The sequence below is a fragment of the Mirounga angustirostris genome, unplaced genomic scaffold (assembly GCF_029215605.1).
Source record: "Mirounga angustirostris isolate CCGP_5_RB_7025 unplaced genomic scaffold, mMirAng1.0.hap1 SCAF_5, whole genome shotgun sequence".
Classification (NCBI taxonomy): domain Eukaryota; kingdom Metazoa; phylum Chordata; class Mammalia; order Carnivora; family Phocidae; genus Mirounga; species Mirounga angustirostris.
The window spans coordinates 84,847,473-84,870,841 of record NW_026991713.1 but is presented as its reverse complement, the minus strand read 5'-3'; the positions used below and the strand labels follow the sequence as shown (position 1 = coordinate 84,870,841).

The window sequence follows — 23,369 nt, the reverse complement described above, 5'->3', positions numbered from 1 at the left end:
TCTCCTCTGTACTTCTTTTTTTTTTTTTTTTTTTTTTGTAAGATTTTATTTATCTGTTTGAGAGAGAGAGCAGCAGCAGAGGGAGAAGCAGGCTCCCCACTGAGCAAGGAGCCGGATGTGGGACTCCATCCCAAGACCCTGGGAGCATGACCTGAGCCGAAGGCAGACGCTTAACCGACTGAGCCACCCAGGTGCCCTGTCCTCACTACTTCTAACCTAACATTGCCTATATCACTTTCTCAACAAGGGACTCAAGACTAATCTCCAGAGTTAGATAAAAGCCAAAGTATAGGAACTCCAACTTCTCACCTGCAGATCTAGGCTTTTTTCTCACTGTTACCATGGGAAATGTACCCCCATTATGAAAGGTTAGTCACACTCTACTTCCTTCTCTTGGACATTGATCTCTTTATCATTCCCACTGTTTTTGTTGCACTTGAATGCCCTCATACTAGTGGGATCTCCCCTTTCAACATTTGTGCTTGCTCACTTGCTCCCCAGCTCTTTAGAGCCTGTTTTCTCTCTGGATAGATAGGGACATACCTTCCATTTTACCTCTAGTTTTCAGAAGAGAGTTGTCTACATTGTCTCCATTTTCACACCTTTTCTTTGCTCAGTTTATTGCAGTGTGACTTACAACCTCAGCATGTCACTAAACTTGTACTCTTTAGTGTTACCAGTGACCTGCCAGATACTAAACTAAGGGATACTTTTCAGAATTTATTAATCTCTAAAATCTCATCAGTCACCACTGGCCACTCCTCTCCTCTTGACAGAAGCATTTCCTTGACCCATATGACCTTATACTCTTAATTTTCAGTTGCCCTTTCTCATCTTCCTTTGTGAGTTTCTCTTCTTCCTGACCCTCCTTGTAAGTTAGTATTGATTATGGTCCTGCCTTCAGTCCACTCTTCTTTCTCTTTATACACTTCCATGTAGGGTGTTACTGAAATGACCATATTTGTGTCAGTGATACCCGGATGTGTATTTTCAGTTCAGATGTTTCTCTTGATGTGCGACTTTGAATCATCCTGTGAATAGCACATATTTACTCAAAGAGGAATATCTCAGCATCCACATCAAAACTCATTCCTTCTCCTGTGATTGCTAATTCAGGGAATGGTTCTTAGCTATCCGTCTGTCCAAGCCATGAGCCTGAAAGTCAGCCTGACTCCTTCCTCCACATGGACTGATGATGTCACTACCCGTAGCAGAGGTTTCTCATTACTCTTAGTAGGTTAATCAAAGCTCTTGCATTTGGCTCCTGTTCCTGTCATGATGTATTCCCTCAAACCTCTCCAGACACATCCTTTTCTTCTTCTGTTTTTAAATTTGAATGTAATTGACATAAAACATTATATTAGTTGCAGGTGTATGACATAATGATTTGATATATATGTATATTGCAAAATGATCACCACAGTAAGTCTCGTTAACATCCATCACCATCATTACAGATGTTTTTCTTGTGATGAAAACTTTCAAGATCTACTCTTAGCAACTCTCAAATATATATTACAGTATTATTAACTATAATCACTGTGCTATACAAGGACACATTCTTTTCAACCTGAAGCACTCTCTACTTCATCTGAGTGTTATTACCAAAAGGTCATTCTTTCTCTACCTCCAGGCCTTTTAACTCTTTTCCCAAAAACATACTCATCTGTATACCCAAATCCTCTGCTTGCTCTTTCCATATATGTAGTACATTATAGAAAAAGGCGCAGAGTCATTTTCTTGCCTCAGCACTATTTTCCTCCGCAGGCTCACTGTTTTCTGCCTAGGAGTTATTCCAGAATCAGTTTGTTAAATACCATTTTTATTTATGACTCCAGTATTTCAGTGTAACAATTCTCAATATTTTTATTTAAGTTAAAATCAGAACATGAAATTGTGCTAGAAGGCTAAATGTTTTAGGATGGCTTCCAGAAAATTCAATTATTTGTTTTAAGGGAATACCTTGGACACTGTAATTTGTCTGTCCTTTTATATTCTTCAAGGCATAGAACTGAGAGAGAGGCAATGTACTTCTCTGGAGGTTTAGAATATGCTCCTTATGACTTCACTCATTTTTAATATCACTGAGTGCCTACCAATGATCAGATACTAAACTAGGGTCTGCGGTTAAACTGGTGAATGAAAACTAGCGTTGCCTTTGTCCTCGTAACACTTTCAGCCTAAAAGAGGAAGACAAAACTTTATCAAGATCACACATCAAAAAGTTGGATTGAAAACTGTCACAAGTGCTTTTGACAGAGACGTTCTAAGAATACATGTGAGAATTGGTCAGCGATTCAAGATTTTTCTGAAGTTACAGCTTCCAGCATTTTTCATTTGTTTGTTTTTGTGTTTGGTGCTTCGGCGTATGAGGTCCAGGCACTCATGTGGTGAGCAGGCTGGGTGCTACTGTAGGAATCAGAGGGAAGAGCTCCCGGTTAGGCAGAGTTAGGAGTAAATCAGTAGCACAGCTAAGTTAAGTGCCCACGACGTAGGAGAGTCTGGTGAGAGATAACACAGGGCAGATAGAACAAATGGCGGTGAAGGCTCACAAAACCATGGTGTTCGAATGCATATTTTGATTTTGTTTTTGTTTTGTTTTACGGTTATTTTCATCACAATGGAAAATTACATGTGGGAAAAAATTTAAATCAAATTGCATCTGAAAATGAGTCATCTTTACAATGTTTACCTTATGAAAATGGGAAAGGGTGATGGAACTGAAATGCTCGTAATTGAGAAGAATTATTAATGATGTAATTATAGTTTCACTTTAACAATGGTCCTGAGAGATATAACACAATTTAAAATTTTGTATTACTTTCTACCAATAGCTTTATGGAAGTTATTCTTTTTTTAGTTTTTTTACTTTTTTTTTTCCCCCATGAAAAAAGAAACTAAACTCTGAGGGTTAATGAGGGAGCAGCGCTCATTCAAAAAGATCTTCCGACGATTAGGGTTCTTTAAAAAGGCAGAATACTGCCATCTGTTGTTCACTGAAATTGTTTTTAGGCTAAGCAAACAAATCTCAAGTTCAAGTTCAACAGCAGTTCTCAAAACCTAACAAGTCAAAGACCATCAAAATACATCAGCTTTTATGAGTTCATACTCTTTTCAGAGATTCTTAATTTTTCTATATTTCTAAACTCCTGCTCAGAAAATCCGGTTTCTTCCACTAACAGATATAATAATGCTTTTTATTTATATAGCAATTTATACTCTCCAAGCCTTCCTGCCTTCATTTGCGTGAGGAGTCAGAGGGACAGCTCCTTACCTGAATTCCTCATACTTTCACCAGCCACCTCATCTTTTTCTAATTAGAAGAAACAGAACCAGCCTGGAAGTCAAAGGCAGCTAAGGTTATCTTTAGCAATATGGGTGCTTACGAGAGTAAGTGATTTAATAAGTATGTTTTATTTCCTAAATACAAAAAGAGTATTCTGTGTTAATTGTTATTTTTGAGGCTGTTGAGCAAATTTGCTAGTGTCTGGAAGGTACTTAGAAAACAGAGGGACTGCTTTAACAATTTTTGGCTTAATTACAGATAGATTATAGGGAAATCTATGAGGACACAAGGCCGCATACTGTATCCCGTTTGGTAACATGGAGTGCTCTTTGAACATCAAAAGAGAAGGAAGTTAAGAATTCTGATAACTGCTGCATTTTGTTATGCCTCACCTCTCCCATGCGGCTGGCCCACAGAGATGTTGGAAAGCAGCTTGATGAAGGGCCCTATATGTTTTCCTCCTACTGTACGTATATATTATCTTAAGGAGAAAATCCAAATGTAAACTCATATTCCCTGCCAGAAAATTAAAATAAGCAAACATCTGCTTCCTTAGGATGGCATTTAGCCAAAGTTCAGCCTACAATGAGTTACTGCAAAATTTTCACATGATTTCATTTTTAAAAAATTTCCCAACCAACTTCAAGTCTAAAATTATAAATGGGTCCTATGAAAGTATAAACACATATGCAATTTTGCTGGCTCTGAGGTCAGAACCAGTAATACACCAAAGACCGTTTACCAATCCAGCTCACCTTCTAAGTGAATTTAGTACATTAGAGACCAAGATGCTACTCCCTGGTACCACAGGCAGCCTCCCAGAGAAAGCTGTGGAGCGTCGGGGTGGCAAACTGTGCTTTAGAAATGTAGGAGACCACTCCCAAAAACCCAACAAGCATCTTTTCCCAGCATTGAGGACCAAAGTTGGGTAAGAACAGTCCCAGGGACTCTTTCCTTTTATGTGTCATCCCTCACACTGTTTATTCCTCTCTTATCCCAACTCCCTCTTCACCCTGAGAATGTTCTTCCCATGCTATGTTTGCCTCCCAGGGTGCCTCCCAGGATGACTAAATAGAAAGAAAAAAAAAAACAAAACAAAACAACAACCTTCCAACAATGGAGCTAAGATGCCTGCTTTTAGAATTCCTTTCACATACTGTGTTATAAATTATACCAGTGCAATCAAACATATTAACTGAAACCAGGACCTTTGTACAATTACTTTCTGAGAGCCTAAAATTAATCTCAGAACTCTTAGAGTATATGGGAATAGGGAGTACGATCTGTAGATTTACCTAGAATAAGAAATGAAAGTATTCACGTTTTTGTTTTGGTGATTTTGGTTTTGTTGAGGAAGAAATTCTGTCTCTATGCTGCATTTCATTTATGAACAAACTACTGGCCCAGTAGATGTTGAAGACAAACATATGTGCGATGTGCAGCCTTTACCACAGTTTTTTCTGTGCAGTAATAATAATGGTGGTGATATATAATATTTATCAAACATGCCTTGTGGGCCAAGCACCTCTGCTGAGGTCTTTATGTGCATGATTTCATTTAATCATCAACAATACTATACAGTCAATTTTATTATTATCCCCTGCTCAGAAATAAGAAAACGAGCAAGGGAGATACATAAATGTTTTGCAAATCTCAACAGATCTTAAATTTGGATGCAGCCAGACTGACTCTAGAGCCTCTGCTCTTAAAGGCCCCATGTTCTAATTCCCAAAATAAAAATTTGATATTGATGAATAAGTACAACTTCCTCTCTTTTATCCTGGTTCTTTATAACTTTGTTTTCCAACTTCTCACATATACAAACTTCCATTTTACATACATGACAAAAAAAGGCACTTGTTCCTTTTTGCACCCCATGTGCTAATTCGTAAACCAAACCTTACTTTCTCCTCCCGGTTTCAGGGGTGGTAACGAATAGCTATGACGTAACTATTTATTATGAATGGTTCCTTTCACTGGAGGGCTTTCAAGTGAAAGGTGTTGGGTTTAAAATGGCGTGGAGCTCTTTTAACAGATAGAATCAGGACTGTAGTCATTCTGTTGATTTTAAAAGTTTTAAAGCAGAGAATTATACAACTTTGACCTCTATTTTCTGTACCTCTTGTAATATATTTAACTTACTACATAGAAATATGCAGGCTTTCACGAGCCTTTTTGATGAAGAGCCAAGAATGTTTCTCTTTGAGCACGTCTGAGAAGTTCTCTTTCTTCCATGTACCACGTGGTGCTTCATTGTACCCAACTGCCAGTTCCAATTTATTCCAGAGTGGAAGTGACTTAGGTACTTGAAAGCATTCTGGGTTCAAATCTTTCAGATAGGTTATCATTTTCTTTTGGGATGTTTACAGTCGTACCTTCCCTACTTAACAGAAATCGATACTGGGACCTCACTTTGATGAAATGTATTTATGAAGTCTTTAAAGCTATTCAACTTCGTTTTTTTTTTTTTTTTAAGATTTTATTTATTTATTTGACAGAGAGAGACACAGCAAGAGAGGAAACACAAGCAGGGGGAGTGGGAGAGGGAGAAGCAGGCTCCCCGCAGAGCAGGGAGCCCGATGCGGGACTCCATCCCAGGACCCTGGGATCATGACCTGAGCCGAAGGCAGTCGCTTAACCAACTGAGCCACCCAGGCACCCTCAACTTCGTTTTTAAAGCAACTTTTCCGTTTTTTACTCATGTTATCACTGGTTTATGGATATTTATCAGCATAGGTAATTTACAGTGACAAAATACAACTGGCCTGAACAGATGTGGGACCAAAGGAAACTGACACTTGGCAAACGTACAGCTCAACTCTTGGGAGTAGAAGTATGTAGAAGTTCCAGGGAGTAGCCTCTCCACCCCTCCCCCCCAAGCACTCTGTGTACACTAGGCATTTTAATATAGAAAGGAGACAGCATCAGTGACTCAATCATAAGTTAAAAGGTAGAGCTTGGGTATGATTAGCAATGTGAAACAAAGCATTTTCTGTCTACATAATACTTTTTATTTTTATTTTTTTAAAGATTTTATTTATTTATTTGAGACAGAGAGAATGAGAGACAGAGAGCATGAGAGGGGGGAGGGGCAGAGGGAGAAGCAGACTCCCTGCCGAGCAGGGAGCCCGATGCGGGACTCGATCCCGGGACTCCAGGATCATGACCTGAGCCGAAGGCAGTCGCTTAACCAACCGAGCCACCCAGGCGCCCTACATAATACTTTTTAAATTGTCTTAACAAATTTAAAATGCTTACTGGTGCCAGGAAATAAGTTTTAAAATCATTTTCTTCTTTCTTCTTTGATGTATGTGTGTATGTGTGTATGCAAAATGCTTTAGATTTATGGAATTGGAAAGGACCTTAGGAAGATCCAACCCAGTTTTCTGATTTTTGCAAAGGGGAGGACTGTGTACCCCCAATGGATACAATATTGCCTAGAGTAAATCTGCGGTCAGTTTTGGAAACCATCCTAAGTTAAAATATTAAACAAAACAGTGGTCTGATTCAAGGCATCCAGCATCTCAACTAAGTTATGTAGGTAATTGTCTCGATTACGGTTCTTTGGCATTTGTAACCTATCTTTGGGTTTCATGTAGAATTATGAAGAGGGGCTTTTATACTGCTTCTAATTCTATTTATTCCAGTCAGAATAAATTGATCTCCAAAGCAAATGACTCATCAGATGATTCACTAATTCACTGAGTCAGAAGACTTGAGAGTTATTATATATCTTCCACTTCTAAGCAGGGATGTATGTAATCTATTTGACTAAGTTATCAGTTTAATCTTTGCTTCAAAATATGTAGGAAGAAGAGCTATAACTTGACTGTTCATGGTGCTGCCTCCGACAGAATTCATCAGGAATTAGATGCATTACCTTCAGCCCACTTTCTACACCAAATAGCCTCCCTGATCATTTTGAATAGCAAATTGTTGTTGACCTCAATTTTCCCAGTCCCTTTCTGATTTGTCCTCTGAGCATCTTCTCGTTCTTTAAACGAAATGGTGTTTGTTGGCTTCTTTGTTTTCATTCACCTTGTTCCTGTAGTTATTTCCTAAAACTGTTTAACAATTATTCCTTTTAGAAATTCCCCATTTCTGAATAATAATTTGACAGAAACCCAAACACAGTGCTGCAGTAAATAATCCGGCATGTTACTTAAAGATATATGATTTTATTTTACATACATGCTGTTAGTAATTTGATTACATGAATTTATTTGTTGGAATTTTTCAAAATTTGCCTCTGAGGGTAATTTAGAAGCTTGGGTGCCCTTCACAAAGGGCACATCCTTTCTGACCACTACACATATTCAAAGCTTTCCCTTTTATCATACTAATAGTGTAATTTCAGAGTTTTAGCACAGCAGTAGTAAGAGTGAAAACAAATTTCCTATAATTGAGTTAATACATGCGTATTCTAGGAGTTATGTTTAATGGTGTTTATAAGTGTATTTGTTATTATTTCTTTAACTTCTTATGTATAACTCCAGATTTTCCCGGCCTTTGGTTTACAATGAGTAAAGTAACTTGGAAGCAACTAGATCATATTATATAGCAAGGCATCTATGTATTCACATCCTAGAGATGGTAAAGTAGACTGGACGGAGATAATGGGGAGAAGGGAAAATATTTTAAAAACTGGGCGCTTTGAAAAGTGGTGGATTTACCAAGGGAATCAGTTATTTTTGGTTTAACATATAAAACCACACTTTCCTCACTGTCTATCAGACTTAAATTCCAGATTTTCTATTTAAAGGTAGCGATCCAAATTTGGTTGTCATTTAAATAATGTTCAGGGAATTATACTTGCATCTTCTTAAACGTTAAATATAAATATTATAAGGAGAGCTTGCAAAGTAGAATGTCTTATATTGCTTGGTCCCTTTAAAAAAAAAAAAAAGGAAAAGATTTGTTTTAGCTCTACCATAAAAAGACTCAACTGTGGTTTTATGCTTTAGTATAGTTCATTACTGCACTCAAAGATGATTTCAGGCTGTTAGCGTAAGACTTTCCTTTAAAGTGGCTTTCATATAAACTTAACCTTTACTATGTATTCACTAAGATTTCACCAGTTAAATGGAATATTTCTGAGTATTTATTGGTATACTTAGAAATTTAGTTACATTATTTTCAAAGTTGGATAGGGTATGGCAATACCCTCCGTGTGAGTCACTCTTTTTCGTATTTTGTATCATCTGAGGAAAAAACTCTGCTATCAACCAAAGCCCTTCTCCCCTAAAATTCCTTAATAGTTACTCCTTGGACTCTCCTGTGTCTTTATAACTTGACTGCTGCTTATTGAAATAGGGGCCCATCTGTCATGTGTGGTTAGTCTTGGCAATTTTGTGGCAAGCAAATCTGATTGTTGGTTTTAGATTTTATGCCTCATTGAAGCCTTTAGTTATTTGAGCCAAAAAGTGGTGATAACTTCTATGTGTGATGCAACTTTTGACCGTTGTACAGTTCTAGTCTTGAATCAGAAAGCCAGTATAGCAAAGACCTGATTTCATTCCCGTATTAAGTATACCTCGTTAAAGTATACTTTTTCAATAGTAAAAATGTCCACTTTGGTTTCTTAGCCAATTCCAGTATGGATCATTTACTTCTTACTGGCATGAATATTGCTTTGTTTTTGCTTGAAGACCTTTGCCTTGGCCAAAGCTCTGGCATAAATAGCATTAAAATACATAATGTGCTTCTTTTCTAAATTCTTACATAGCACTAACAATGACTTAGGAGATTGAGTTTTCAGTTCTGTTTGCATTTTAAAGTTCCTTTAAAAATTTTTAATATTTGTTTTTTCTGAGTATATCAGAAATGCATCTAGTACTTAAAAAAGAAAATGTTATTTAAAAATCATAAAATTAGAGTATTATAAAAAAGACTTGTTCTCTCACCAATAATTCATTAAAAGTTTTCATTCAGATTATCAGTGAACATGCTCTACTAGGTTTGTAAATTTTGTATAGCAAGAACATTTTGAGAAAGCCTCTTTAATTATTAATTATTGGAACATAAGCTGTTGATGTCACTGTCAGAAAGTCTGAAAAAGTTATGTCCTAAAAACAGTTTGACTTAAATTGTCATTTTTTAAGTGGATGGATAGGAATAAATATTACTCTTTCAGAGGGTCACGCTGAGTGAATTTTTTAGAAGCATCATAATTAGGGGTGCAATTGAAAATACGTGTTTCCAAAAGGGAATGTTAACTTAGTTTGGTGGCATTTCTCATGAACATTTTTGAAGTTGACAATGTAGGTACATAGGTGAAGTATGCATGATTGTGTATCCGAAAACTATTAACATTACACTTGAATTTTTATGTCGGTCCATAATAGATATTTAGGCATCTAAACAGGGAAGAGCATGGCACAGAGAGCACATAAAGCATTAAATAATTACAGATATATTTAGGAACATAAGATAAAAAAGAATTTTTTATCTTATTTTGGTGTACTGGCTCAGCACTTAAGCTCTAGAACCAGAGTATTTGTTTGCGGTCTGATGTTTCCCTATTCCAGCTATCTGATTAGGATTCTGGCAGGTTATCTTTTACTAATAAAACTGAAGTTAGTAAATGAAGTACTTTGTAGACTTGTGCTGAGCAAATGTTGCTGTCACTGTGATTATGATGGTTACTATTATTATTCCATGGTAAAAGACATAACTGTTCCATATCATATCTTTACAGAAAAATTTATCCATTACTTATAGTGGTCTAAGGCTATATATCTTTGTGTATTTTGGGTGTTTTCATAATTTTTATATTTTTCCAATTATAGAAAATAATACATACTCACTTTTTTGATGGCATATTTTTCCCCACCAGTGAACAATATGTGTTTTTTCAAGTAATCGTTTATAGATCTACCCAAATCTTTTAAAAAACTATATACCACCTTATAATATAGTTATACTACAACTTTCTTTGTATCATTTTTTCTATCGATGTGCATTTATGGCTGAGTTCTCTGGTTGTTGTCAGAGAGCTATTGCTCTTTATGTCTTTGTCCTCATATTTTTACATCTTGCAGTTTTTCTTTACATGTCTGTCAACATTGTTTTCCTGGATCATAGAGTATATACATTTAAGTGACAAATTGATAGACTCAGAAAAATGCCCTTTCACAAACACTGGGTTATTTTGACTCACTGCTCACTTACCCAAACTATTACTAATACTTGGTGCTATCAATCCTTTATTATTTTGCCACTTTGATGAGTAAAAGTTTTCATTATATTAATTTGTATTTTAAATATTAGGCAGGCAAGTAGCTTTTTATACATTTGATTATTTACATTTTGTTTAGGTTGTCTATTCATTCCTTTTATCCAAATTTGTCTTTCATTGATTTTTTTTTTTAGAAGCTCTTCATTTGGATATGTTTTGTCTTCTCTGTGAGACAAATATTTTCTCACTGTTTTTTTTCCTTTGCTTATGGTATATTTTCTTATGTAGGAGCTTATGCCTTTAGTCAGATCTGTCATATATTTCATTGACAGTTTATGAATTCATATTATTTTTTAACATTCCCATGTTATAACTTACTCCGTTATTTTCTTATAATAAGTTTATAATCTTATATGTTTAAATTTTTCATCTCTCTGTAGTTTATTTTTAAGTCTGTTGTGAGAGAATGACTAAACTTTTCTTCTAAATACATAGCCAAACTTCTAACAGCCTTTTATTGAAAAACTCCAGAATTGTAATTATTATTTATACCATTATCAGTATTGAGCACTTATAGTTGTCAACACAGTATTGAGTGCTTTACGTATATTACCCCATTTAATTCTTAGAATTACCTTCTGAAGCTGGTGCTGTTACTGTATCCACTTTATAGATGCAGAAATCACAGCACAGAATCTTAGTGACTTGCCGGAGATCATGCAGCTAGAAAGTGGTAGGGTTAGGAGACAGGATTTAGACGTAAGTAGCCTAGTTCCAGCATCTGCACCCTGATCGCTAACTGCAGTTATGGAGTTATGTGGATTCCTCATGCCTCATACTGTGGCAATGTTCCAGCATTAATGTTCTTCTATATGCTGTCTTGAAGCTTCTTCTACCCTCTTGGCCTTGACTCTGCCCATACTCTCCCTTGCTCTCATGCCTTCCTGCCGGCATTCTGGCCTGAGCAGCCGAGTGGGGAGCAATCCTGTCCTCTGTTTTTTGTGCTTTTCCTTTCTTCAGCAAATAGAGAGTAATGACTGTCAGTCTGATAGGCAGTTTAGAAAATATGACAGATGTGCCACAAAATACCAGAACTAAAATTGCTATTCTTACCAACCACAAGAAGAGGGATAACATGTGAATCTGATCAAAAGTCAAAGGCTTTTTGGGCCTATCTCTAATATTAGAGTAATTACCATAGGGGTGCCTGGGTGGCTCAGTCAGTTAAGCATCTGCCTTCGGCTCAGGTCATGATCCCAGGGTCCTGGGACTGACCCCAAGTTGGGCTCTTGCTCAGCGGGGAGTCTGCTTCTCCCTCTCTTTGCCCCTCCCCCTCGTGTGCTCTCTCTCTCTTTCAGGTGAATAAATAAAATCTTAAAAAAAAAAATAACTACAATATACCAGGCTTAAAAGACTTAAATTACTTTAAAATTTTACTAAAAATTACTAAACATTAAAACATTACTAAAATTAAAAGTTTACAGTATATTAATGTTAAACTTTTAGAATGAAATTTCTAAATAATATGCATTAAAATGTTGAGCTCTTCATAAGGAGTGGCTGATAGTTTTTTTCAGTTCTCTGAAACTTCTTGCCTTTTTTTTTTTTAAGATTTATTTATTTGAGAGAGAGAGAGCACAAGTGGGGGCAGAGGGAGAGGGAAAATCTCAAGCAGGCTCCCCACTGAACGAGGAGCCAAATGCAGGGCTCCATCTCCCAACCCTGAGAACACGACCTGAGCTGATAACCAAGAGTCAGAGGCTTAACTGACTGAGCTGCCCAGGTGCCCCAACTTCTTGACTTCCAAAAACTAGTGTTTATCTTTTTAATTTCTTCAAATATGTCCTACCCCTCTCCAAGTTCTAACATCAAAAAAACATTCCAGGAACACAAAAATGGCAAAAGCCATGGCAAATTTTGGCAAAATTTGAAACAGAAATGTGATTTGAATGTTCCTTTACTACAACCTGAAAGAGTCAATCAGCCCATTTTTTGGAAAGAGCCCCATTTTAGTGTGTGTGCCTCAGCTTCAGGCCTTTTCTCACTTGTTCCTCTGTTTGGTGTCTCAGTCTTCAGGAACCAGTATTACTGTGGATATTGCCGTGATGGGTGAGGCTCATGGCCTCATTACCGACCTCCTGGCAGACCCTTCACTGCCCCCCAACGTGTGCACATCCTTGAGGGCAGTGAGCAACCTGCTCAACACCCAGCTCACCTTCCAGGCTATTCACAAGCCCCGCATGAATCCTGTTGTTTCCTTCAGTGAAAATTACACCTGTTCTGATTCTGAGGAAAGCTCTGAAAAAGACAAGCTGGCTATTCCCAAGGTAGGTATTAATGACCTATCCCTGCAAAGGTTAAATCTTTTCTTTTGCCTTCTAGGTCTGTTTCTTGTTACCCTCAAACCCAGATGCAGAGTCATGTCAGTGACTCAGTGAAGATGTGTTGATCATGGTGATCAAAGTAATAATTTAAACATAAAGACTTAAACATAGCTTTCTGTAAATGAAAGTTTTACCTTTTTTTAATTCCGACTTTGAAGAAGTTTTTATGTCTATATGTCAGGCTCTGTTTTGTGGGATAGGGATTTAGCAGTGAGGGGCGGGGGGCAGGCAAAAGTCCCTGCTCCCATTCTAGTGTGGGTTCTTTTTAAAATCCCTTGCCCTCTGAAATCCAGAGATCCGCTGCTCATGGTTTCTTTGTGTGATATCATTCACAGTGCCCTCCTGGCTTTCCCAAATCCAAGAAGTTTTGAACTCAAACAGTTTTAATTGATTTTGGATTGCTTAAAGTAAAAGATGGCCTTAGTGATTTGTAAATTCCTTCTTTTTATGTGTAAGATATAAGAGTTTTACAAATGTAAGCTGTAGGAAATGGGATCCTATACCCAGCTTAGACCTTGCATTAATTGAAAACGGGTTGTTTTAAAGACTGAAAACAAATCAGAATTTAAGTCCTCTCCAGCACATCCTGCACGGTTATCTGTTTGGTAAACAGGCATCTGTCCTCTCAAGCTGGTGGTCAGTCAGTAACACCCATGAATTAGCTGTTGTGAGTCTCTTATCTGAGGAATGTGTGTTTCGCACAACTTTGTCAATTAGGTATTTACATGATTCTTTTTGAACATCTTAGTCTCTGAGAAAGCTATGGCTAAGCATGATGTGACAGTCAAGGAATGGAGAGAGATTAACTGGTTCCATTCAGCCTCAAAATAGACATGAAGTTAGTGAGAGTTTCAGGCATCAGTCCTGGTATTTACAGTGCTTGACCTTTTCTCTTACTATTGAATTACTTTCAAAGATGCATATTCAGATCTTTAAGAAATACGGGAAACTAGTATCTGAGCTATTCTTGAACCTCAAGGTGCCATATACTTCTCAAAAGCTTTTGTTATCTTCAGGAGGCCAGGATGCATCTTTGAAAAGAATGTCTACATGATTGGTCTGCTAGGAATAGCTAGCCACAAATAAAAATGGATTGAGCTTCTACTTATTATAACCATATTGCTGTAGTTGTATCAGAAGAATACCTTCACTTTAATTTTTAAGGTGAAGACCCTCTTTAGAGGGCTGGTGTTCATCCTGGTAAGCTCAGAATCTTGCCTCTCTAACATTGATGCCACATATCCTGTTTGGGATATCATAGGAGAAGAAATAGTAATGAGAGGGTTGCAGGTCAACCAGCAGACTCTTCTGTTAAGAAGAGTTGGTACTGATGATATTACCCTTATGCCTGATGTCTAAGTCTTGCTAGCCACAAGAAAAGTGGTGCATTTTGTGAGTTACACTCTTAGATTCAGCTCCTGCCTTTTGCAAATCAAGAAATTAAAATTATATTAATAAACACTTTGGTATGGAGACTGTTTTGCAAGATGATAAAAATCAATCCATGCCCCAAACAGATGACTTTGAGGGAAAACTTTTGCTCATAATAACTAATATAATACATGGATAAGCGTGTATATCCCATTGAACTGATAAAGTTTTAAGTTTTCCCAAAGGTTCTCCCAAAGGTAAGTGACTTTCATTCCTATAATTCCATATTACAATCATCATGTAAATGAAGATCCCCAAATGTTAATTTTATAATATTCTTTTATTGAACTCCTGAGCACCCACTTTTCAGACAGGTAATATTCAGCCAATATGGTTTAATAAATTCACTTCCAATTAAAAACCCATTTTCTTCCATTGTATTTTATAATGAGTGATCAAAAATATGCTTGGTGATAAAATCAACACTCCTCCTTCCTAGCGCCTGAGAAGGAGTTTGCCTCCTGGTTTGTTGAGACGGGTTTCATCAACTTGGACAACCACCACCTCAGCCACAGGCCTACCCACTTTGGAGCCTGCCCCAGTACGGAGGGACCGGAGCACTAGCATCAAACTGCATGAAGCATCTTCATCAAGGTTAGGCTATGCTCCTGTTGGTTTCACATCTCTTAGAGAAGTTACTTGCCAAAAGGAATTATAAATTACAGAGGGAAAGTGGCCCAACCAGTTATGTTTGGTTGGAGGCCAGCTTTGAAAATGAAGAAGGTATATGCTTTAAATGCAAAGCACTCTGTGGATTAACATCAGATAATTAGGCTTAAATTGTGTTGCTTGGTCTTAAATATAAATGGAAACCGTGACTTGGGGTGATGCCTGCCAGGGTGAGAGGATGGGAAGAGGTGAGCAAGCCCAGAGTAGTGGTGAGCTAGATTTTATCTAGACTGTGATTGATATTGAGATTCTGAAATCAAAGGCATCCAACCTGACATCTGCAAATTGTTTTTAGATTCCCCCCAGCCCGCCAGATCAGTTCTCCTACATTATATGAAAGGCGAAAGATCAGATCAAAAAGTAGATTGTCATCCTAAGAGCATCTGGATATGTTCAAACATTTGGTAATCTAAAGTTTATTTAGAGCACAAATTGGTGTTTGCCAGAAACAGGAGCTGGGGGTGGGGTGGGGTGTGCCAAATGGGTAAAGGGGGTCAAAAGGTACAAACTTTCAGCTTTAAATAATTGTCACAGGGATATAACATACAGCATGGTGACTATAGTTAATAATGCTGCATCGCACATTTGGAAGTAGCTGAGAGTAATCTTAAAAGTCCTCATCACCAGAAAAATATTTTTGTAACTGTGTGGTGATCGATGCTACTAGACTTATTTTGTTGATTATCTCATAATATATGCAAATATCGAATCACTATATTGTACACCTGAAACTAATATGTCAATTATATCTTAATTTAAAAATAGAACAAACTTTATTTAGCATATTAATTACAATTTTACAGCGTGATTTAAGTCAGAATTACCAAAGCTAAAGGAAAGACAGCGTTAAGATCTAGAAAGATTTTTTTTTTTTTAAAGATTTTATTTATTTATTTGACAGAGACACAATGAGAGAGGGAACACAAGCAGGGGGAACGGGAGAGGGAGAAGCAGGCTTCCCGCTGAGCAGGGAGCCCTATACGGGGCTCGATCCCAGGACCCTGGGATCATGACCTGAGCCGAAGGCAGAAGCTTAACGACTGAGCCACCCAGGAGCCCCTAGAGGACAACTTTTTAGAAAAAGATTTTATTTATTTATTTGACAGAGACACAGCGAGAGAGGGAACACAAGCATCAGGGAGAGGGAGAGGGAGAAGCAGGCTTCCCATGGAGCAGGGAGCCCGATGCGGGGCTCGATCCCAGGACCCTGGGATCATGACCTGAGCCAAAGGCAGACACTTAACAACTGAGCCACCCAGGTGCCCCAAGATCTAGAAAGAATTTTGGAGGAAACACCGTTATGTTTGTCCTTTTCTAGTTAGAATAAAAATAGCATGCTTTATATGAATTCAATAATTTTGAGAACATTTCCCATATGATTTCAGGTTTTTGAAATATTTGCATCAGCTTTATTAAATGACCTAATGACTGAAAAATAACCACATCTTTGTTGAACTCCATGATGGCAATATTAGAAGTAATTTTCTCCTGATCTTGGGCTTGAATATAAATAAAGCACCATTTTGAGACTGGCAGAGAAATGGAAACATTTCAAATCATGAGTTTAATGATCACTAACTTTTCTTGCTTTGCCATTTAAAAATACGTGTAACTGGTTTCTTCCATATTAACTTGGATAATCTAATGAACCTGTAGAATCAGAAGCAAACCCAAATGATTCTTTCTTTCACGTATCAGTGTACTTTCACTCCATCTGATTACCTGGGCTTTTGTAAAATGTCAAACGCCACCACAGGAGAAGGTTACCTAATCTGTTTCGTGGACTTTTCCTGAAGGTCGAAATTATAGGTCATTAGTGATATTTTCCTCTGAAAATATTGACCATTATCAGTGTCTACAGCAGCAAATACTGATAAGTGATAGTGGATCCTCGTTAAATACTTGTTCCTTAAGAAAATGAATTTTGTTCTCAGCGTATATCTTTAGAGAGGCTATTTTACCAACACACCTTGTCAAGATTTCTGTCATAGAATAGTTAATGCTCCGTGATTTCCTTAACATACAATGACTCTGCCAAAAATCCATTTGTGCATAAACGTCTCCTTTCTTTCTGTAATCATTTGTTACTTCTGGTCAAATCTCATTTCTCGTACTTTTTTCTTCTTAGTTAAATGACATTAGGGACTGTAATTGAAATTATCACGAAGAAGGTTTCAAGAACTTTTATGAGCTTAACTCCCAGGGATCCTGTCATCCTGCTTGATGAAATAAATGCTCATAATCAAATATTTTCAAAATAGATAAGGAAGAGCGTCCAATCCCACGCATTTTCTTTGTCCAAGAAATACTTACAGCTGTCTTGCCTGAGGATACGTTTTCCCCTGTCTAATTTAATTCCTTATTTCACTGTCCTATAAATGTCCTGTTTATAAAATCTGAAAATGATACAAATTTTCACCATTATGAAGAAATGAAATTCATTCTGAAGAACTGGAGGGGAAACCATATATAAGTGGCAATGGTACCACCATTAAATACAACTGGTTTTGGTTGACTCCTTCTTTGTCACGGGGGAAAACAGTGGAAAGATAGCCACAGATCACCTCCAGCCCTGAGTGTAAACCAAAGTTAAAACCTCCACTTAGGAGACCGATTGGTAACACTACTGATTGATTTCAAAACTGATTTGAGGTTTAGCCCTTGTAGTTTTTTTCCCATCAGCCCTTTTGTTTCTTCCTTTCTTCCTGTGTGTCTTTCTCTTGAGGACTTTGAGGACTGCAGTGATCAAAAGAACAAGAGAGGGAAGTGAAAATTAGGAGCAGCCCTCAGCTTACATGCCCTTTGCTATTTAGCTGGCTGACTCCTGGGTAGTTTTAACTACAGCTGCATAGGAAGGACACTGGACTGAAGAACAGAAGGACCTTGGCCCTGCCACCCAGAGATGCATGTCCTGAGGAGCAGGTCCTTGTCTGAGCCTAGGTACCCACTGCAAGGAATCCTTAGGAGAAGGGAACTGTGGCACAGTGGGGAGGTAGAAGCATTAGGTAGAAGCATACCAGTAGGTACTTCAGAAAAAATAGGCTTGAGATAAATCAAAAAGTCTGAAATAAATCATACTCTAGTCATTCCAGCTCAGCCTTGGAACTGTCCCCTGCCTCTGTATGGTAGGCAGAAAGGAGGCTGTAAACTTGGTTTAAAAACAAACAACAACAACAAAAAACCTCAGGATCTGGTAAGACTTTTCAGACCTAGGATGACGTTGTTACGAGTAGAACTAAGATTATCAAATCTACTTTTGTGGAAGGGGATTGAGATCTTCCACAGAAGACATGTAGAAAATTTTCCCTTTTTCAGAATGAAGTGACTAAGTAAAGGTTTCCCTAAGCTACTTTGATCTCCAATACCCAAATTATTACATACATATTCATGAGATCTAAACAGGAATCAAGAAGGTGAGGGTCAATACAAAGCTGAAAATTGTCGCAAGGATCACAGAAAGCAATATATTCTAAAATGCCAGGAAATTATAATGCAAATACACATACACACATCTATCTATCTACATATACATAAATATATCGAGTTATTGTTTTATTAATGTGTATTTTAATAAATTAATATTATATGAAGAAGGAATATATAATTTCCCATCTATTAAATGTACTCTACTTTATAAAACTTTTCAAAATTAACATATTTATATGTTTGTATTAAAAAAGGAATAGGCATTTTTCAGGCTAGCCTTCATAATAGAACTTTTTGTGATATTAATTAAATACATAACTATAATAAAATGCAGTTAATATTAAGGTGTTTTCTTTTAAAAGTCTACATAGAAAAGTAATAACCTACTCACTGTATTATGTACTAAGAAATTAAAACTCCTAGGTCACATGTATACTGCAGAAAATTTTTTCACAGTAAATCTTGTAAGTCATTCAGTCCAGCAAAAGAAGTTGAAAGGGAACAGCGCTGTAAGGAAGCAGTTAGTGTAGTTATCTATCCAGGTTCCAAGTTTTATTTGATTTCATTGTTTCCAAGTTCTAGGCATTTTTGAAATAAATGGCTAGAATGAGATTTCAAGAAGAATATGAAACCAATATTATTTAGTGTGCTTTTCTTCATTGGTAATTGCTGGAGTTCATTCTGTATTTCAAATGTCTTTTTTTTATTATTTATATTTATTTTATTATTTATTTTATAAACTGTTAGTAGAATTAGGAGAAAAGATGAGTTTTTAAATGCCTGAGTCAACAGTTGAAAAATATGAAAAGGAAAATGAGAAGAGATGAGGTAACATATTTGTCAGAGTGTTAAATTGAACTCAACACAAGTTACAGATCTGATTCATTCCTAAATTTACTAATAGTCAGAGGATATGGGCTATAGCAAAGCACATGCTCCGCATTCTTCCCTTCAAGAGGTATGAAACAGTGCAGCACCCTAAAAAAGTCCTTCTATTCCAAATTAGCACATGTCCTAGTTTATATTTAACATGCAGACTTCTAAGCAATGCATGCATAGTGTTGCTTGAGCAGAGGAAGCCATTTTGGTTATGGGACAGCTTTAAATTATTCTATTGATTATACATCTTACATGACAAATATTGCAGATAAATTTTGGTGTGGAACACCTTCAAAATTTATATCCTCTTAATTACATGGGTGTGTAATGTTCTCCTCCCCAACCTTCCATAGATCCATTAATTCCAGATTTATTTACAATAATAACCAAGGATATCCTGATAAAAGCACTTTCTAGATGAAGACTCACTGTCCATTACCTTTCTCCCAGTAAATAGTATCAGTGTGTTTATCAGCAGGGTCCATCAATAGCATATCTACAAGGGGATTTGGCTCATCATCCCTTTCTTTCCAGGGTATTGCCAGTAAAAGAAATTGTAGGCTAAAAGCCTATTGCTAACCCTTCCTTCATAAGAAAATACTGCAAAGAATATTGTCTTTGAATATTTCATAAGCACTTAATTTTTTAACTTAGATACAACAAGAATAATAAATAGTAAAGAGCATAAAGGGAGCATCATGACATTCATAACTAATGTAGGTTCCCCTGCATCTTAACTAATACATTTATCAAGGTTTAGAAGATCTTTGAGGAACATGATTACAGTAATACAGTAAGAATTGTCTGGTTCCTACTAACTGGATAAATAGGAAAGTTCTTTCCTCTTTTATCAACCCAGTATGTTTGAGGCCTAACTTGTCTCCCTGCAGCAGAAACTGAGCTCAGATAACTTATTCTTTCATTTGGAAGTAAAGTGGTCCTGTCACTGAACCTGGACCGTGACTCAGATTGGCAAACCGATTATGGAAATGGTGATTGCATTCTGGCAAGATCTATCCCAATAACTGATGAATAATTTCTTCATTTTTCTTTATGCTCTGTCTTTATAGTGCTGTTAGTCCTGATTCTTGGAATAACCCAGTGATGATGACCCTCACCAAAAGCAGATCCTTCACTTCATCCTATGCTGTTTCTGCAGCTAACCATGTAAACTCAAAAAAGCCAAATCGACCAGGTTAGTAATATGTTGGGTAAAGAGTTCATACTCACTGAGTGTGTAGTCATGGAATAAACTAAATCTTAAGTGGTGAAACAAGATTCTGAGGATCCATACTTGGATGTGTTTGGTTTGACTGTTCTAAGAAGAAAAAGCCTCAATAACTAATTAGTTCCTTAAATTTCCACTTTATGTGATGATATAGATTCTTTCAAGTTTGCTATGCTAGATACCCTGTCTTAAACTTACTGGATGAGTAGGAAATCAGTGTCACCATTTATGATAACCTCTGGAAGCATCATCTTATAATGTAAAAGCTAATGATGTACTTCCCAAATTTCAGTTTTATTTTTAGTGTTTGTTAAAATTATCTTTCAGGAGTTCAAGGGAATGCTTCATTTACTCTAATTTACTAGTTTTTTCAAAGCAACTCTTTATGCCACTCACCCCCTCATATATATATATGTGTGTGTATATATACACACACACACATATAAGGCTTAATGAACATTACCAAAGAGCAGAGAAGACCAGATAAGTCTTTGGAAAACCAAATTATTTTTAATGGTGACTGTCAATGATGCAGTCCTAACAGTATCATACTTTCTGGAGGAAGATTTAAGCGAAGTTAGCACTTAAATGATTCCAAGCCTTCAGTGTATATATATATATACACACTGAAGTGTGAAGGCTATATATATATATAGTGTGTGTGTGTGTGTATATATATATATATACTGAAAGGAAGAGGTATTTAAATTTGGAGAAAATACAGTTCAGGATCTTTGAGAGCCCTTTGGAAAAGCCCACAGGTCAACAACCAAAAGACCCACCATTACAGTGGGCAGGAGGTTTTCCTTGCCTTAAAGTTTGCTACAAAATGAAATTTGATGTGATTTCTCCCATCTGGGATGATATCTGGGATCTTTCTAGATTTATATAGATTTCTTTGATAGATTTAGATCAATATCTAAATATCGATATCAAAATTAAGAGCAGTAAAATTTCAGGTAGAAAGTGAATGATTTAGATAAAGAATACTTCATTTAATCAGAATCTGTGCTGACTCAAAACTAGAATATAGTTTGGGGCGCCTGGGTGGCTCAGTCGTTAAGCGTCTGCCTTCGGCTCAGATCATGATCCCAGGGTCCTGGGATCGAGCCCCGCATCGGGCTCCCGCTCCACGGGAAGCCTGCTTCTCCCTCTCCCACTCCCCCTGCTTGTGTTCCCTCTCTCGCTGTATCTCTCTCTGTCAAATAAATAAAATCTTTAAAAAAAAAAAACTGGAATATAGTTTTTGTCTGATTCTGTTGCCAGATTGCCCCCTCCTAGAATCTCACGTGAGAGTCTGGGGTATTTATTATGACTTCTTCTTCTTGGAATGTTCTGACTCGAAGTTTTTACCTCTGAGCAGTGTAGAAAACTCTAATGAGATTTTCAGTAGCTTCCTGCTTATGTTCTTAATCTTCTGCCTTTATACAGCTTAAGAATTTTCCAAATGGCTCCAGGGAAAAACCACCCCCTTCTCACTGGGCTGTTAGTTATTCATGTTCTGGCTACCATGGCGGCAGTCCCAAACTCCAGTTTTTGTGTCATTAGCCTCGTGACATTGCTAAAATTTCTGCTGACTTGCTTCCCTAATAGCTGCATCCTTCTGCCTAGATTCTTAGCCTTTTGCTCCATGCTAATAATGGTCAGTAAATAATACTGTGAAGGGAAGAACAGTTCATAGGACTTTGGCTCACCCTTTTGGGGGTATCTTATTTCTGCTCTCTCTGGGAACCTAGTCCCTCTGAATTGTTTTGCCTTGAAAGCTTTTTTTTTAAGTCAACTTTTCTTCTTCTTCTTGAAGAAGCATGGATTTATTATAAACTACCACATCATAGCCAGAAGCAGAAGTCCTCAAAATGGCGACGAGTCTATGAGGGTTAGAGAAATGGTACTCACGTTCATTCCACTAATATTTCAGGACACCACCTTGAAATATAAACTTTTCATTTTAGAGGAAGTACAACTCTTCTGTTGTTTCTTACCTCTAGAAAATTTAGTACTTTCTTTCCCCTTTGATCATCTACTTTATGTTGGTGACTCTTCCTTGGAATCATTTAAGTGCTAACTTCACTTAAATCTTCCTCCAGAAAGTATGATACTGTCAGGATTGCATCATTGACAGTCACCATTAAAAATAATTTGGTTTTCCAAAGACTTATCTGGTCCTCTCTGCTCTTTGGTAATGTTCATTAAGCCTTATAACTTAGCAGTTATTAATGACCTGAGAAGTAGGATTGTGGTTTCAGTCAGGGCCAAGAACAGGACAATGTGGGCAAATACTTAAACTGGGTGGCCCTGAGGGCAAATGCAGATTACCTCAGTAATACGGAGACTCATCTGGGACTCCATCAAGATGGAAAGCACCACCATTTAAGGGCCATGAGACTTCAAACAAATTTGCAGCTTACAACCAAGATCACTAAACACCATGAGATAGAAACAAACAACAAACAAAAGCAATTTTACAGATCTCTAAAATGGTTGAGATATTTAAATGCTAAAATATTTACATACTTTAATTCTAAAATATACAAATATTTAAAGAAAAATACGTCATAAAAAGTAACAGTAGAGAGAGAGAGAGAGCGTGAGCAGGGGAGGGGCGGAGAGGGGCAGAGAGAAGACGTAATTGCAGAGCAGCTAAATATAACTTCTGGAAATGTAATCAAGGAAATACTATAGGTTAAATGGAATAATAGACTCCTGGAGGGAGAAATAGTAAACTGGGGAGCAGAGAATGTGAAGAAATTACCCAGAATGTGGCATAGATGAGAAACAGGAAGATGTAAAAGATTTTTTAAAAATATAAGAAAGATCCAATATAATATAATCATAGTTTTAGTAGAGGATAGGGGATATAAACTGAGGAGAAGCAGAGTAAAGAAAAAA

General features: G+C 37.0%; 1 protein-coding gene across 1 annotated transcript in view; it reads left to right on the top strand.

Annotated features, from left to right (window-relative positions):
- The window catches only part of PDE3A (phosphodiesterase 3A), a 320,190-nt gene that overhangs the window by 244,545 nt on the left and 52,276 nt on the right, over positions 1-23,369 (top strand). Inside the window, exons 3-5 of the mRNA XM_045873781.3 lie at positions 12,533-12,790; positions 14,718-14,872; positions 20,323-20,447. Of these exons, the coding sequence (XP_045729737.1) occupies positions 12,533-12,790; positions 14,718-14,872; positions 20,323-20,447 (538 nt within the window). The remainder of the gene's footprint in view (positions 1-12,532; positions 12,791-14,717; positions 14,873-20,322; positions 20,448-23,369) is intronic.